Source organism: Colletotrichum acutatum (assembly GCF_030867785.1).
Source record: "Colletotrichum acutatum strain CBS 112980 chromosome Unknown BDZ83scaffold_20, whole genome shotgun sequence".
NCBI classification, from domain to species: domain Eukaryota; kingdom Fungi; phylum Ascomycota; class Sordariomycetes; order Glomerellales; family Glomerellaceae; genus Colletotrichum; species Colletotrichum acutatum.
The window spans coordinates 208,416-224,142 of record NW_026849014.1 but is presented as its reverse complement, the minus strand read 5'-3'; the positions used below and the strand labels follow the sequence as shown (position 1 = coordinate 224,142).

At 51.7% G+C, this 15,727-nt stretch overlaps 5 protein-coding genes across 5 annotated transcripts; 4 read left to right on the top strand and 1 right to left on the bottom strand.

Moving 5' to 3' along the window:
• Positions 1–613: 613 nt before the first annotated feature.
• BDZ83DRAFT_768677 (vanillyl-alcohol oxidase) lies at positions 614–3,075 on the top strand (the record flags this gene model as incomplete). Its single annotated transcript, XM_060515314.1, has 7 exons — positions 614–1,105; positions 1,159–1,213; positions 1,408–1,634; positions 1,713–1,811; positions 1,883–2,053; positions 2,484–2,547; positions 2,609–3,075. The coding sequence occupies 7 exons, from the start codon at positions 614–616 to the stop codon at positions 2,953–2,955; spliced, it is 1,455 nt and encodes a 484-aa protein (XP_060368047.1). The 3' UTR covers positions 2,956–3,075.
• Positions 3,076–6,558: 3,483 nt separating this feature from the next.
• BDZ83DRAFT_610866 (uncharacterized protein) lies at positions 6,559–7,163 on the top strand (the record flags this gene model as incomplete). The annotated part of the gene is made up of 3 exons (XM_060507616.1): positions 6,559–6,879; positions 7,006–7,069; positions 7,125–7,163. A coding segment is annotated over exon 1 (263 nt), but the record flags the coding sequence as incomplete, so codon positions are not given.
• Positions 7,164–7,563: 400 nt separating this feature from the next.
• BDZ83DRAFT_717376 (uncharacterized protein) lies at positions 7,564–8,679 on the top strand (the record flags this gene model as incomplete). The annotated part of the gene is made up of 2 exons (XM_060511942.1): positions 7,564–7,638; positions 7,663–8,679. 2 exons carry the CDS (start codon positions 7,564–7,566, stop codon positions 8,677–8,679), a joined length of 1,092 nt encoding a protein of 363 aa, XP_060368045.1.
• A 1,710-nt stretch (positions 8,680–10,389) lies between these two features.
• On the bottom strand, positions 10,390–14,170 carry BDZ83DRAFT_610861 (fungal-specific transcription factor domain-containing protein). The gene is made up of 6 exons (XM_060507615.1): positions 13,642–14,170; positions 13,281–13,584; positions 12,979–13,195; positions 12,618–12,920; positions 12,075–12,560; positions 10,390–12,017 (listed from the first exon to the last, which is right to left on the bottom strand). The coding sequence occupies exons 1-6, from the start codon at positions 13,862–13,864 to the stop codon at positions 10,788–10,790; spliced, it is 2,763 nt and encodes a 920-aa protein (XP_060368044.1). The 5' UTR covers positions 13,865–14,170; the 3' UTR covers positions 10,390–10,787.
• A 213-nt stretch (positions 14,171–14,383) lies between these two features.
• Positions 14,384–15,064, top strand: BDZ83DRAFT_649101 (uncharacterized protein; the record flags this gene model as incomplete). The annotated part of the gene is made up of 1 exon (XM_060510242.1): positions 14,384–15,064. The coding sequence occupies one exon, from the start codon at positions 14,384–14,386 to the stop codon at positions 15,062–15,064; it is 681 nt and encodes a 226-aa protein (XP_060368043.1).
• Positions 15,065–15,727: the final 663 nt, after the last annotated feature.

The following is a 15,727-nucleotide window of genomic DNA, read 5'->3' as shown; positions in this document are numbered from 1 at the left end:
TGAACTTATATGGAAGATTCACTCCAGGCAGTACTCTCAATTGGATATGGTCGACCAGCCATGGTGACTTTTCCGATAGCATGTTGCATAGGAACCTATCGCCAGATGATTGAAGCCTACAATATGCCGGCAAACATAATGAAGAGACGTCGGAGCAAACTCCACACCCTGTGGGGAACAGTCTGAATCACGTACCCAAATTTTTCGAGCGATGAACACACAGCACAGTTGGCTTCGGTAAATGAACTGGTATCGACAAGCACGGTGGTCAGAACTTACCGGTGCCCCGCACTCGGAGATAGTTTCAATTACACGAGCAGTAGAGCGGCGGTTTTCGAAGTGGAGTTGTGTGAGGAATATCCCGAGAGGGTGTGCTGCATCGGCAGGCTCCTGACCTCGGCCTCGGGATTGAGGCGGATGTTGTGACCGCAGGTAGGAGATGAAGCACTTGGAGGATGTTCAATCCGCATCTATAAGACAACACATCGTGATACCGTGAGTGACAGCGTACTATCAAAGCTCTTTCTTCCTTGCTTTAATACCATCTTATCGCGTCACGCGCCAACAAGCGATCTTATCCAATTGCTGAGCGTATACCTCAGCGTCATACAAAATGCCTTACCCTCAACCTCGTCGTCTTCCTCCCGGCTGGAACGCGAATGCCTTTGAGCATTTCGTCGAGTCTGTAGTCCCCATCGTAGGGGCAGAGAACCTCGACATCATCTCTGAGGACAAGGAGCTGGCCGACGGAGACTACATTGACCCATGCAAGTCCCACGACATGCACGCTGTCTACGAAAGAGACTTTTTCGTATCGTGCGCCATAGTTAATCCTAGGTCTGTCCCCGAAGTCCAAGATGTGATGCGGCTTTGCAACCAACTGCAGATGCCCGTCTGGCCCTTCTCCATTGGCCGCAACACGGGGTACGGCGGCGCAGCACCGCGAGTTCCAGGCAGTCTCGGTATAGAACTCGGAAAGCATCTGAACAAGGTCCTCGAGGTAAATGTTGATGGAGCGTACGCTCTCGTCGAGCCTGGGGTCACATTTGCTGGTCTTTACGAACATCTTGTCAAGACTGGCCTCAGCGAACACCTGTGGCTAGATGTCCGTTCTTCTATTTCAAGGATTATGAAGCGTGTTCCTGACCACTGATTTAGGTACCTGATCTTGGAGGCGGCTCAATTATTGGTAGTAATCACGGCTTGCCTACATGTAGCCTATGACTAACGTACACAGGGAACACCCTTGAGAGAGGTGTCGGTTATAGTAAGCGCTGAGTGCTGGCCTCAACCCTTACCTAGAAGTTGTAGGCTGATTACTCTGGAAATCTCACAGCACCTTATGGAGGTAAGATGTCGTCGTGGAGGCTATTGTACTAAGTTGATCATACCTCTGATGCTCAGCAGATCACTTCATGATGCACTGCGGTATGGAGGTCATTCTCCCCGACGGCACCCTCATCCGCACTGGCATGGGAGCGCTTCCGGACCCGTCTAGGGGCAACTTAGACCTTCCGCCCCATGAACAGAAGGCAAATTCTGCTTGGCAGCTGTTCAACTATGGATTCGGCCCTTACAACGACGGAATCTTTTCCCAGAGTAGCCTTGGCATCGTTGTCAAAATGGGAGTGTGGGTTAGTCAACCATGTCTTTCTCCTCAGTAACCTGACCTTTAGCCAAGATTGTCTCTGCTGACAGTTTTACCCTGAAAGTTGATGCCGAATCCTGGAGGATATCAAGCATACATGATCACGTTCCCTCGCGAGGATGACCTGTCAGAAATTGTCGATATTATAAGACCATTGCGCCTAGTGAGTTGACTATTTCTGTCTCTTGATTCATTGATCTGTTTACGGAGACTAATGAGGAGTAATGACCACAGCAAACGGTCATTCAAAATGTACCTACCATTCGTCATTTACTTTTGGACGCCGCAGTAGCTGGCAATAAGGCTTCTTACACGAACAAGACCGATCCACTATCCGATGAAGATCTCGATGCAATAGCAAGCAAACTGGACCTTGGTCGTTGGAATTTCTACGGCGCTGTATATGTAAAGTGCCTAACTATGGCCATTTCGGGCGCTGTTTCCAAAAACCATGTCTAACTCCCATCATTTAGGGCCCAGAGCCTGTGCGGAAATTCTTTCTCGATACCATCAAGGCCGCTTTTCTAACAATTCCCGGCTCAAAGTTCTTCCTTGCTGAGGATCGCAATGAACCATATAGCGTCTTGAAGACAAGGGAGAAGACCTTGCGAGGCGTTCCTTCCCTGGACGAGCTTCGTTGGGTGAGGTACGTGGCTCATCAACACCCTATCATATCTCGCCTATCCGTTGCCCGGCTATAACATCAAGATATTAATGTTATTTGGTCAGCTAATCACTTTTTGACAGCTGGCTACCAAACGGCGCGCACCTATTCTTTTCGCCCATCACAAAGATTTCTGGGAAGGATGCCAAACTCCAATACGAGGTCACCAAGCGCAGATTCGCAGAGGCTGGGCTCGACTTCATTGGCACCTTCACCATTGGTATGCGTGAAATGCGTTAGTAGCCCTCTATTCCTTCAGACAACCTTGTGATATACGCGATACTGAGAGTTGTCAGACCACATTGTGTGCATTGTCTTCAACCGCGAAGACCCTCAGCAGCGCTTAAAGGCACGATGGTTGATCCGGCAACTGATTCAGGACTGTGCGGAACGTGGTTGGGGCGAGTACAGAACACATCTAGCGTTGATGGACCAGATCGCAAATACGTACAACTTTAACAACAATGCCCAGGTGAAGCTCAATGAAACAATCAAGAATGCGCTGGATCCGAACGGCATTCTTGCTCCTGGGAAAAACGGCATTTGGCCAAAGAAGTACGACAAACGGGAATGGGTGCTTCGAGATGATGAAGCAGATATGTTGTCTAGCGGTATATTTCGCGTTATAAAGAGTCACTTGTAGTAATGCCACATTCGCAGTCAGTTACTGCTAGGTATCATTTGAGCCACAGATGACCACATCCGTTGACTTCATCTCGTGGACGTCGTGGAGAGGCCGACGGCTCCGAGCCCGCAACCGGCTAGACCCTGGGTATCAGAGGGCTGACCCACGCCCACCGAAGCCGTTGCGACACCGTTCAGAATGGCTGGGGACATGCACCCCCGGGTCGCCGGAGTCCGGGCCGTAACTGCCATCCTCCGTTCCGGTACCCACTTATGCGGGGTAAATATGCCGTCAGGGAAGCCGATGTTAGTCCCCCACCCCTTACCCCTCCATCCCTCTTTCTCACGACCCAAAGTAAGGCAATCTGAATGTCAGTCGCTAACTCGATGATGGCAACATAAGGCAGCGTAATTCAATGTCACTGTAGAGTCAGGAGAAACGCACGATATATCTTAGAGTACTTTCAGTACCGCAAGAGACTGGTCTGGCTTAGTGTCGGCGTTTATAGGGCATCGCTTCGTCTCCAGTGCCTTTGGGCCTCATGAGATAAGTCAAATTACCCTGTCCAAAGTCATCAGGCGACCATCATCATACTTCTTTCTGAACTGTGCATGGATGGTCTCGCGTCTTTATCCCTTCGGCAGATTGTCCAGAAGGGCTCCACGAACAATGACCTTTGACGGCGGTGCAATCGGTTCTCAGGGGTGCTTTCTGACCTCTGAAGGTTTTTCTTTCTTGAGACTTTGAATCTCTGAACAGCTTGTGCCGGTAGATAGCTTCGTGAAACCAAATTGTGGCGATTCTATATCTTGCAGTCATGCTCTCAAGCTTTTAATAATCAGGGAAATAGTAGAGGTTATTCATGTTTTTAGAACAAAAGTGCTGTTACCTTTCATTATACTCCTTTATTTAGCGATCCTTAGCGAGGGCGGTTAATACTAACTAAGGTACCTACCTACGATACTCTTTGTTCGGAAGTGTGATTAGCAACAGTCACTGAATAGCAGTGACTGCCCGTGTTACTCAGTAAATACGATTACTGTTCTACAACGACAGACCCTTTGATACGAAGTAGATGTTTACCGCATTACCAATTTTCACTTCCGTGCGGCGAACGCCCCTTCTGCGCATTAATGATGTTCTTTGAGATCCCAAGTTCCAAAGTAGCATATGGAGAATTTGTCTATATGAACGCGATGGAAATGCTCTCCATCTACTGAAGTCTCGCTTCTCCTAGCAGCAACCTGACGGCAACAACAACAACAACAACAACCCTCGACTCCAAACCATTCCATTAAACATTCACTCAAATCGCCACACCTTTGCCAATATGTCCGTTCCTATCAAGAGTGGAGTTTCAAGTATCTCAAAGACCGCGGAAACAGATGAGATCGCCGAAATCAATCCGAAGGAGTTCTGCGGCGTCTATAGTTTTAGTTCCAGAGACCCGGCGTACAAAATCATGATCCTCAAACCCGAGCCCCCGATAAGGAGAAATGGACAACCATGTCTTCGACTAGAATACATCCCTCTCAATGGCTCTACATTGACAAGAGATTGCATCTTGGAACGGTTGAGTGTAGAATTTGGTGATGGTGGTAGAATCTGGGCACGAGGTCGACTCCAAGATGTCAAGATTGACCCGAAACCCCCCCATAACAATTTACCCCAGGCGGCTCCGACCAACACGATTCACGGGGAGCCGACATATGAAGTCGTTTTCATGAAAGAAAATGGCGGCCCGTGGAACATAGAGTGGGCCTCGATTGAGAAGGAAGATAGCCTGAAGGAGAAACTTGCGAGAGAAGATTAGAGGTGAAGAGGGCCATATGGTGGCAGCCTTGTGACGTGGTTGATTTGCATGCGTCAAATCCCTCTACGCGTCAATCAGACCTGACAGAGGCAGCCAGAACACCGCGGCGGTCAATGAACCATAGCTTCTGACTCACTCCTCGCTTCCACAAGATTCCAATAGTATTGCTTCAGCCTATCAGGCAGTTTAAATAGTGCCAGTCCCTCAAAATACAAAGTTGCATCAAATTAGCTAAGGAACCCAGTCGACTTGGGAAACACATAGTAATTCTTCTACGAGTGCTGAGCTGCCCTATGGAACCCATATAGTGACGGCCTATACTGTCTCCTGTTTCATCAAGTACTGAGAGAACACGTCTTAGAAATTAGCAGTATCGACACACAGCTTACGGCCTTTCCTCGTCGAACAAAAGAAAACCAACCCTAAGAAGAAGGAAAAGACAAGGAGAGCCTCCTCCCTAACTACGATAGCCGTTGAAGTCAGAGCGGTTTCTACATGAGGTTCAGTCAGTCTCACCCGATACCTAGGGGTTCACAGTCTACTCAATATACAAACATGTTTCCTGCCAGACTTCCTATCTTTTCCCGTCCAGAATACACTGACTAGCCATACACGTTGAAGGGAGCCGACACTGTACACGGGATGACCTTCTCTAGTGAGGTTGCTTTTTGCCATGCCTCTTTCTAGTCACACAGTCCCTACAGCTGTCGAGTTTCCCCTCGTAGCAGACACGGCGATCACGTAATAGTTGACATCTATCGCTTCTATAAGTAAAGCGGCGTCACCTGGTACAAGCACCCTGACCCACGCGAGGATCCGGAGGCGGGTATCCAGAGCACGGGGAGAAACTCAGGAAAGGGGTTACCTCATGTTCCGGTCTTGCGCCCCGGGACTAGAGAGGAGGGGGTTGGGTGGGGGCGAGGAGCGCCCGTCAGCCTCACGAGCAGGGGTTTGAGTGAAGGATGTGGGCTGGACATCCCACGCGGCTAGGGGGCGCCGCGGCAGACGCCTTGCGAATGCAGGGTGACTGCAAAGGATGCTGTGGAAGCCAGGTTTCGATAGTTCCGGGAGTCGGTTTGAGAACGGAGGAAGTCTCTGTCCATGTAGTGCTGATACTGGGTAATGATTTTGATTGGGTTGTTGGAGGGGTTGCCAAGGGGCTCATTGGTGATGTAGGTCAAGGTGCTCCGTACTCGGTGAGATATTTTGGGGCAACTTGGCTGGGTTGGGAGAGAAAGGATGAGCGAACGAGGTTTCGGTGTGATGGTGTGTGATGCGATACAGAGGTTTCATGAGGGCCCGTCATGGGACAATGATCATCTTGTCTCGTAGCCTTATCTCTGTGACTTTTGAGAAGCGGTGGCGATGAGCACTTCATAGACACTGCAAGTTGGTACCTCAACCTCGCCATATGTTGAATCCAGTCTGATGATTTTCCGCAAGAAGAATATAACTAGCGGCATTGAGATTTGAGTTGGAATTAAAAACATTTTATACGTTTGTGCTCAATTCGCCTTGTGGTCTGCCAACTCGCCTCGTGAGCCCTCCAAAAATTGCTCATGTGATCCAATGAGAACTAGCAGCTCCTAAGTACACTGCAATAATTCAGAGAACCAAAACTTCTCTTTTCTTGGCTTTTGAGAAGGTGGTGGCTGTGGCTGTCGCGGTGAGTTGGGCAGCCGTGCATGCATAACAAGGCGGTACGGCCAATCGAGGCGGTTGATGTCGAAGGCCCAGCCTGGTCGTTTGCTTAAATTTACGTCGCTTGAACGTATGGCATAGCATTAAGTTATTGCAACTCCATCAATGGTCTATCGTGCAGAAACCCGAGAACGTGGAGACATAAATCTCTTTTGATATCCAGCCATGGACCCGGTGACAGCTGTTGCGTCCGCCGGCAACTTGCTGCAATTCGGTCAGTTCGTCGTCGGCCTCTTCAACGACGCCCGGAAACTACACGCATCCGCCACAGGGTCCAGGAGCAACAACAACCACATCCAAGATGTCTGCGGGATCCTCATCAACTTCGACAGGCAGTTCCAGCAACCCCAGTCGACTCCGTCTACGAAAACCGATAGGGTCACGTATAAAAACGGCCAAAAGCTCGCAGAGTTCGCGGCAAGCTGTAAGCAGGACTGCGAAATTATCCTTCAAAAAAATGAATAGGCTCAAGGCCATCGGGGCAAGGGGCCCGAAGTACTGGCGCAGCTTTCGAGCTGCCCTGTCTGAGATCTGACAATCGAGCGAAATTGAAGAGTTTAGGGCTCGGTTTGCCGAACGCCAACAAGCAATGACTCTCTTGCTGTGCGCAGCATCGACGTAAGTGTATTCTGTACCATATGATTGAGCGACATTTCTCTTAACTTGGATATAGCGAGAGCATAATAGGTCTTGAAATTTTGGTACGAGATCTTGGAAGAGGGATCTGGACGCTCCACAGCGATTCTAGGCTGGTTTCAATGACGGAAGAGATGAAGAAGCTCAAAGACTACATCAAGCATCAAGAACAGAAAACGGATACGTCGGAGATAGTCACACCGGAAGACGTCGACAGAATCTGCTCGAAAGTTTCAAAGATGTCACTGGAAACCCAAGTGTTCGAGAGGGAAGCGCAAGTGCTGGCTAAGCTAAACTATATGGACCGGACAAAAAGGCATGAGAGAATACCTGAAGCTCATTTCACAACATTCAAATGGAGCTTGAAGAAAACAAAGCAGACCGGGGTCATGTATGGCAAGCTGCGACATTGGCTAAGGGGTACAGACACACTGTTTTGGGTCTCTGAAAAGCCCGGATCAGGAAAATCGACCTTTATGAAACACATCGCGGACAACAAAGATACTAAGGAGTGTCTGAAGGCATGGGCCGGGACGCGGAAGCTCCTTGTGGTCAGCCACTATTTCACGATATAGTGCACGCCGATCCAACGGTCACTGGAAGGCCTTTTCCGATCTCTCCTATTCGGTGTATTGGCAAAGAAGCCGGCGCTCATTCCAAAAATTATACCAGATGGTTGGGGGACGTCCCCGACAGCACCACGACAATCTGAGTTCGAGACCTTTCTCAGACTCCTTGGGGTTCATCTCGACGAGCTATCATGCAAGATCATCTTCTTCATAGACGGGTTGGATGAATTCGAAGGTGACCACATAGATGTCTGCGAAACGCTCAAAGAACTATCCCGAAGCCCTTCTATGAAGATATGCGTCTCGAGCAGGCCGTGGAACGTCTTCGAAGACGCGCTCGGGGAAAAGTCGGACTCGAAGCTCTATATGCATGAGCTTACCTACAACGACATTCTTGACTATATTGCAAACCGTCTCCAAGCGCATCCTAGGTGGAAGGTCCTTTTGGAAGAGGTCAATTTCGTTTCATCAATGTCCCTCATCGAGGAGGTTGCATATAAGTCCAACGGTGTCTTTCTTTGGGTCACGCTCGTAGTCCGGCTGCTACGAGAGGGCCTCACAAACGACGACAGCCTATCAGATCTACAGAGACGCTTGGAAACCTTTCCAGAGGATCTTCAAGTGTTTTTCAGGCATATCATAAAAAGTGTGGACCCATTCTATAATGAGAAGATGGCTGGTACGCTGTCGCTCGCTATGCAAGCACGGGGACCTTTGCGCACAGAGATCTTCTCCCTCCATGATTTCGAGTACGGCAACGAGAACTACGCATTTAAGGACATCGCAGATACAAAACTCATGCCCACAAATCCCAAGGTTCTCGAGAAGATCTACCGCTCAGTTTCACGACGTATCAACGGACGTTGCAAAGGCCTTTTGGGGCGCAACGGCAACCGCATGGAGTTTCTTCACCGAACCGTCTACGACTTTCTCCGCACTGGCGAAATGGATGATTTCCTGAGAGAACACACGAAGAACAGCCATTGTTTCAGTTTGTCGCTGGTCAAGGCATTTGTGGCGTAGATAAAAACATCAACCTTTGCTAGTGAAACTTCGTCGCTGTTCAATAATCCCGCATTAGAAGTTGCTGATTTTATCCCGAGGCTGAAGCAAGGTCTTCTATACGCGCGTCTTGCTGAAATGCAAGGCGAAAGCTCGGCAGCACTTACGGCGGCGCTTTTAGACAATCTGGAAAACAGCTTGCCTCGGATGCTTTCGCGGGGACAGATCAAATTGACCGACCTCTCTTTCGCAACTAGTATCTTTCGCCATTGTGTTTTGGAAGCTGGAATTCTGAGCTATATCCGAAGGAAGCTTTCGGTAAGCCACGAATACCTTATGGGCCCCTTACGCGAGCCGAATCCAGTCTCCCCTTTATCCGATACTCGACCCGTCGTACACTTTGGCCAAGACAGACCAGTGTTGGATCCTCAAGAAGCTGTTGGAGAGCGGCTATGGCCCTAACAGCCATGCTATGGGACTAAAGGCAAAATATTGCTTTCAAAGTCCTTAGGAATTTTTGTTTTGCCGTCGGGAAGAACAGGTTGACCCCACCGTTGGGCCGGATACGCAATGTTGGCAAAAGGATGATGACTTGCTCGCCTTGGCAGAAAATCGCATTCTCCTTACGCTACTCGAACACGGAGCAGATCCAAGCGCAACAGCCGTCGAGTTCGATGAGAATGAAAGATTGGAGATGCCTATTTGGCTCAGGTTCTTTGTCACGATACGGCGTGTGCACTTGCTCAAACGACCAACAGTGTACGAGGAGACTCTATTTGCAATGCTGAATGATTTCGAGACGCTCGAAAATATTACTGTGGCCAAAGAGTCGCCCTCAAGAACCCGGGGAGAAATTCTGGCACAAGAGAAGGTCAACTTTTGGGACGTTTGCCAGTCTTGGACCAAGTTCTCACTGCCTACAATGACGGGCTTGTGCGGCGATGAGTTCCTAACAAGAGTTTTTGCACGCGTCTTGGCTAAGATCCCTCCCGAGCACGAGTCGTTTGCAAAGGCTGAAGCTTGGTGCAAGATGGCGTTATCAGCCAGTGCTGCTGACGAGCTTGAAAGTGTCATCACTTTCATGCGATCAGGCACTCATCTTCGCATATCAGAAAAGCGAAGCGCTGTGGAGGAGCAAGAAAATCCAAGGAACACAAAAAGGACTAGGAAGAAAAGAAGACAAAAGCAGTGAGATGATCAAGGCCTAGAGGATCGCAGAAATGTCGAAGTCGGCAACGTTTAAACAGCTAATAGCGTTCGAGTAACTAGAACAATAGCATGAGTGACCTCGGAACTCCTGGTTGACTGTAGCTACCTACCTTTGTCGCAACTGACTCTCGTTACCCAAGACTGTCAATCTCCTTGATCACTTAAGTCTTTGACTTATCAAGATCGCAATATTGGATATGCCTTCCTAATATCACTCACTGATTGATAGCCACGACTCCTGGCAAATTGAATACCTTGGGGATAGAAGGTCCAGACCGCCGGCACCTACCTACAAACATCTGGTCCGTATTCCACCAGGACCTGAAGGTATTCCTACATCAGCCAGAGGATACATAGGACACATATTCGAAGGAAGGAGCGTCTCCCCGGTACAGCGCAAGCTTGCTGGAGCCACGTAGCCTGGTGGTTAAATAGGTGATGAACAAACTGAGACGCTGGTTTTTCGTAGGGGTAGGGTTCGAACCAACGCCCGAGCTTTTGTTTTTTATCAAATATAGACTTGTCTGCTATTGCGCAAGGAATTTTATTTTGGTATAATGTAGTGGTGATGTTTTGTGGAGTTGGTATAGTAACGGAATGAGATGCGTTTCGTGCCCCCACATAGTAACCGTGATGCCTGGGTTCATCAGACAAACAAACAAGCCTCTTTTCCTTCCTCGTACGCCGCTACTTCGATGCAAATATTACCCGCCTTTCTTGCCTCCTCTGCGACGCCAAACCTCACCTTCCCGTTGAATATCTATCATCAGACATTTGAATCCTCATCCCGCCGCCTTCCCTCCGCCTTGTATCCAGGAGCCAACCCCTAAAGAACCAAAAACAAAAAGCCTAGATTTCCGGTATCATACCCATCCGTTCCTCGAGTCCGAACCAAGTAACACTTCCGCTCCCATTCCATCCTACCCGGTAGTTCCATTCCCATTCCCATTTAGCCCTCCCGTAGCTGCCCCCGCTGACACCTCTCCATCCCCAGACCACGTCAAATCATCCATGTTCGCCAACACAGTCCACGGATCGATCCCCATACCCGGCGGAATCGAGTCAAAGTTCATATTCATAAACGAAACCGGATCCGTGCTCGGAGCATACTGCAAGCCCCTCGAGTCCCACGTCGTCGTCGATGCCGAGGTTGAAGAGGAACCCGCAGCGCCACCGCCGAGCATCGCGTTCTGAATACTCGTGATATCGATAATCTCATTGACATTCCCAATCCCAACGCTGCCGCTACCACCGTTGCTCTGGGTGGTGCTCCCATCGTCCGGCGAAGACGTACTACCGCGCCCAAGACCAGGCGGCGTATTGTTACTGCTGCTCCCACCAGTCGACTGTGACGGCGTACTCTTGTTGAACACGGACGTCGGCGACGGTTGTCCCGTCGCGGGGCTCCGGTGCGGGAGGTTGACTGGAAAAGTGGCCGTTCCTGCTGTTGGTCCAATAACGCCGCTCCCTCGAAGGAGGCCCGACCCGAACCCGCCCACGCTGTCGATACCAGAGGCCACGGGCACCGACAGGTCAGCAAATATGCCCGTCACGTCGGGGCTCTTTGTCGATGTTGTCGTCGTTGTCGACTCGGATGTTCGCTTCCTCTTATTCGGCCCCATATCCCGCATATCAGCAGACGCCGATGAGGAAGGCGGTCCCATCCCGATAGGCTGGTCGAATTTCCCGAGCGTCGGCCCGAGCATCGGGTTGGTGCCGCCCATGGATACGGGGGTGTTACAGCCGCCGTCGTGCTGCACCCTGATCGGGTAGTGCTCGTAGGCGGTGCCCTTTGGGTTGCCGAGCGGCAGTCTGCCGGGCAAGGGCGGCTGGATCTCGGTGTGTTTTGAGATGGACGTCCGGGCGAGAAGGGGGATGTTGGACGAGGTCCAGCCAAAGAGGTTCTTGTAGTGTGCCAGGTTGGGCAGGTCGATGACGCCCGACAAGCCGTTGCGCTCGATGTCCATAAAGATTTGCTGGAGAAAGGCCTGCGTGATGATGTGCCGCCGCCCAATCGCCTCCATGGCATTGATGATGAACTTTAGGTTCTGCAGGTCCGCCGTCGAGAAGCCGGTGTCCATGTTGCATTTCGCTGAATACACGTACACCGACGCGGCCGAGTAGAGCGATAAGGCGACCATGGGGCTTTTCTGCAGTGTGTGAGCGTTTGCGAAGCCGGGTTCGAGGCGGACGTGGCTTTCACTTACATAGCCCGAGTTCATGTGGCTCGTCAACTTGATGATGCTCACCACCTCCTCGGCCGCCGTCCGCAGCCTCAGCTCCGAGGCGGCCTTGAGTGGCTCGGGGAGCTTGTTCCGCTCGATCCTGTCGATCGCGGCGTGGTGCAGGCAGATGACGGAGGCGTGGAGGTTGAGGTTCGTGTGGACGGAGGTCGGGTCGCGCATGCTCTGCGGCAGGCGGAAGCGCTCCGGCAAGAACATGAAGGCGCTCGAGAGCATGTTGTCAATGTCCCTGTGCCGCTTCCAGAACTCGCCGTACTCGACGTCCGCGGGCCTGTCGTTGGGTCGCTCCCAGTGGACGTGCTTTAGGAGCATGTTGAAGATGTAGCACATTATGACGGCGCCCGCGAAGGTCGAGTACGAGGCGCCTTGGAAGGCTTCTGGTAGGGTTGACGTTTCTTCCTCGCGGGCCGAGTTGAAGGCCTCTTCGGACGAGGGAAGATGTGTGGTGATCTACCTAGGGTTAGTATTTAAAAAAGAAAAAGGGGATAGACATGTAGGGAATCATACTTCGTTAGGGTCAATGAGAGTAGGCCAACCAGTCGCAATACTCGCGTGGCAATCGATGCAGTATGCGCCCCAAAACGCCCTCCTCCGCTCCTCAAGGTCAACCCACGACGTAGGCGGCGCAAGCGTCGGCGCCATCTCCTGCCCGTCGCCGTCGATACGGTGAAGACCCATCATCTCCACAAGTCGTACGCACTTTGCCGAGCTCATGGCCGCCCTCGTGAAGTAGAGAGACCTCGCTTCGTCCGTCGCGATGAGAGCCCACGCTTGCGCGTGTTGGATAGTGAGGAAGTGCTCGCCGAATCCCTATGTGTTAGTGTAGGCGTCAGTGAGTCCTTTCTAGAGCTTGACACAGAGAACTTACCTTCATCTCATCCGCATCTGCATATTGTCGAGCCCGTTTGTAGAAAATGTCGTGGTACTGGCTATACTTCTCATGCCCATTAGAGGCCATGGACCAGACCGCGTACTGCAGACACATGGGCGGACGTTTATGAGGCGCCGAGTAGAACGCCTGGAGATATCGACCAGGGTGGATGATAGGGATGAAATGTTGCTGCCTCTCAAAGAAGCTCTTGTTCCTGGATCTGAAGTCAGACATGCCCGTGATATCGCGAAAGCAGAGGAGAGAGAGAGAAGGAGATAGGACGCCAGATTCCAACATACAGTTCCTCCATCATCTCAAAAGGGGGTAAAGCTTCTGAGAGGCCCAGCCCCATGAGCTCCCCCGAGGCGTTGGCAAAGCTGGGTGGTTCGGGTTGCGAGGGTGGTGCCGTCTTGTTCATGTTCACTCCTGTGTGGAAACCCGAATTTCCGTCGTCAAAGGTACCGTTTTGCATGGCCATGATCGTCTCAATGTCGACATGGAAGTCGTCCATGCCAACGTTGACCCGGCTATCCAGGTCACCCTCAGATGGCAATGCCCCATTGCCCTTGTTGGCAGCTTCTTTGAGAAGATCCTCCACTTGAGCTGTACGTATTGGTTAGTAAGACGCTCTTTGGCGAGAACTACATGGGAGCGCATTACCTAGCCTCTCCTCAAGCTCCTTCACATTCTTCCGCTTGAAGGCGGGCTTCCTTCTGGATTCCGGATACACGCATTCTCCCTTGACTTTCAAGCAACGGCTACATGCCGGCTTCACTCGATCACACTTGAGCTTCCGGGACCGGCATGTCACACACGCCAACGGCTCGGAGCCGTTGGCGGCGGAGCCCGGGAGGTCCGCTTGCACGCCGTCGTCGGCCTCCATGATGAGCCGCGGAAAATTTCCTTCCGAGACCTCGGCAAACGGGAGGTAGGGAGAGAGTGCCGGGAGTGGGCCTCGGCGGCGCCGGGGGGTCAAGACTGAGGACAACTCGGAGGAGACGGGAGGGAGTCGGACTCGGGCGGGCTGCAGCGTGACGCAAGAGACAACGGGTACGTAATGCGGGCTTTGGAGAAGCACTATTGCGGCAAAAAAGGCCAAAGAGTAACTCACAAGTTCTCTGTGGCCCTTTGCTACACTATTAGGGGCAGGTCTACACCAGGCAGAGACGCGCTCGAATGTGTGTCGGTTCCATTCTTTGCTCAGTCGGACAGTTTCTGCACCGATGTCCGATGTCCGAGATGGATCTAGTGCCTTGATCTAATTGGCTCTAAGGACTTCTATGACGAGCCTCTCGTGATGACTCATCAGCAAGACCAAGTGTTGAAGAATTGGCATTCCTACAGCCCAGAGATTTAGCGACCAATTGTGCACGCTGCTCTCCACGTGAGCTGTAAATCATGTATGCCAAGTCTGTTAAACGGCGCAAAATGGGTCCCACCAACGTCGAGATCTTCGGCGCCGTCGCCGGACACTGTCCGATATTTTCCCGCTCTTCAGCCGATAATTTGTGGATCTCCGCAAACTCCACGCGCGGATGGATTAGGCGACACTCGGCGATCCCCTCCGGTGATCTCATCCCACCCGGCTCCGGCTCGGCCGAGCCATCCGCCTAACCACTGCCAAGCGCCCTTTTTGGTGGCTCTTGGCCCGGTGATCTTCGCCAGGAACGCTGAGGCCGACCGCGGCACCGCAGCTGCGCAAGCCCACGGACAGCTCGGGGGATGTTCAACGATCGGCGGAGGCTTATCGCCGCCTCCCCTGGATGATCTGGGTCCGTCGCCAAAGGCCGAAGTTAATGGCGAGCCGACAGCCAAGCTTGTCAGTGTCCCCAGAGCTAAGGTATCAGGTGAAAGTAGCCGACGAAGAAACGTCTGCAATCTTGGTGATGACGAGATTTTGAGTTTGCGTCGTCAAAGGCTAAAATTCTCCGTGGCGCCTCAGGAACCAATACCCAATGGACTGGACAGAGTTGCTGCACTCTCGGCCCTGGGTCAAGGTGTTCACCGACTGCCATCCCAATTGTGCTGTCATAGCTTTCGGCCAGAGGGCGAATACCTACAGTACCTGAGTGCCAGTCTCTAGTGGCCAGTCGCGGTCAGATGGACTGTTCTCACCTTGGTCGGACGATCACGAGTGATCACACCTACTCTCATTCGTCACAGTCGGCGGTCTGAAACTTTGTTCCACGAAGGATGACGGGAGACCCGGCGACTTCATCGGTGAAGCGTGTCGAGGAACGGCAGCCACTGACGATAGCGCCCGCCAGAATCAAGGTGACGGCTAGGCCTTCCAACTACACCTCGTACGGCATCCTCCTCGTAGTCGCGAGTGTGATTTGCAATGGAGTCGGGAAATTACCAGGCGAAACCGCGCCGAGAGAATTGCCACTAGTCTCACATTCCTGCCGAACTAAAACACGGGCGAGCGTGGAGGATTGACGCGCGCCGAACGCCACGATCCACTATTCTATCATGCTTCCAACATTGTCCCTCGGCTGAGTACGACACCAAAGGTAGCACCATTGAATGGATTTGAGAAGCCGGGTATGCGAGCGAGACATTCCACCTTTTGACAGCTGCACACGGTATCCCCGTCTAGCGCCTTATGGCAAAAGACATCGTTAGATTTGGCCCCAAGGCTGATGATCGTCGTGGTCTAGATGTCAGCACAACGCCGGGTGAGAAATTGACACACGACGGCGTTTGGAGGTAACAATTCAACGAACGCGGCCAAGAGACTTTGAGG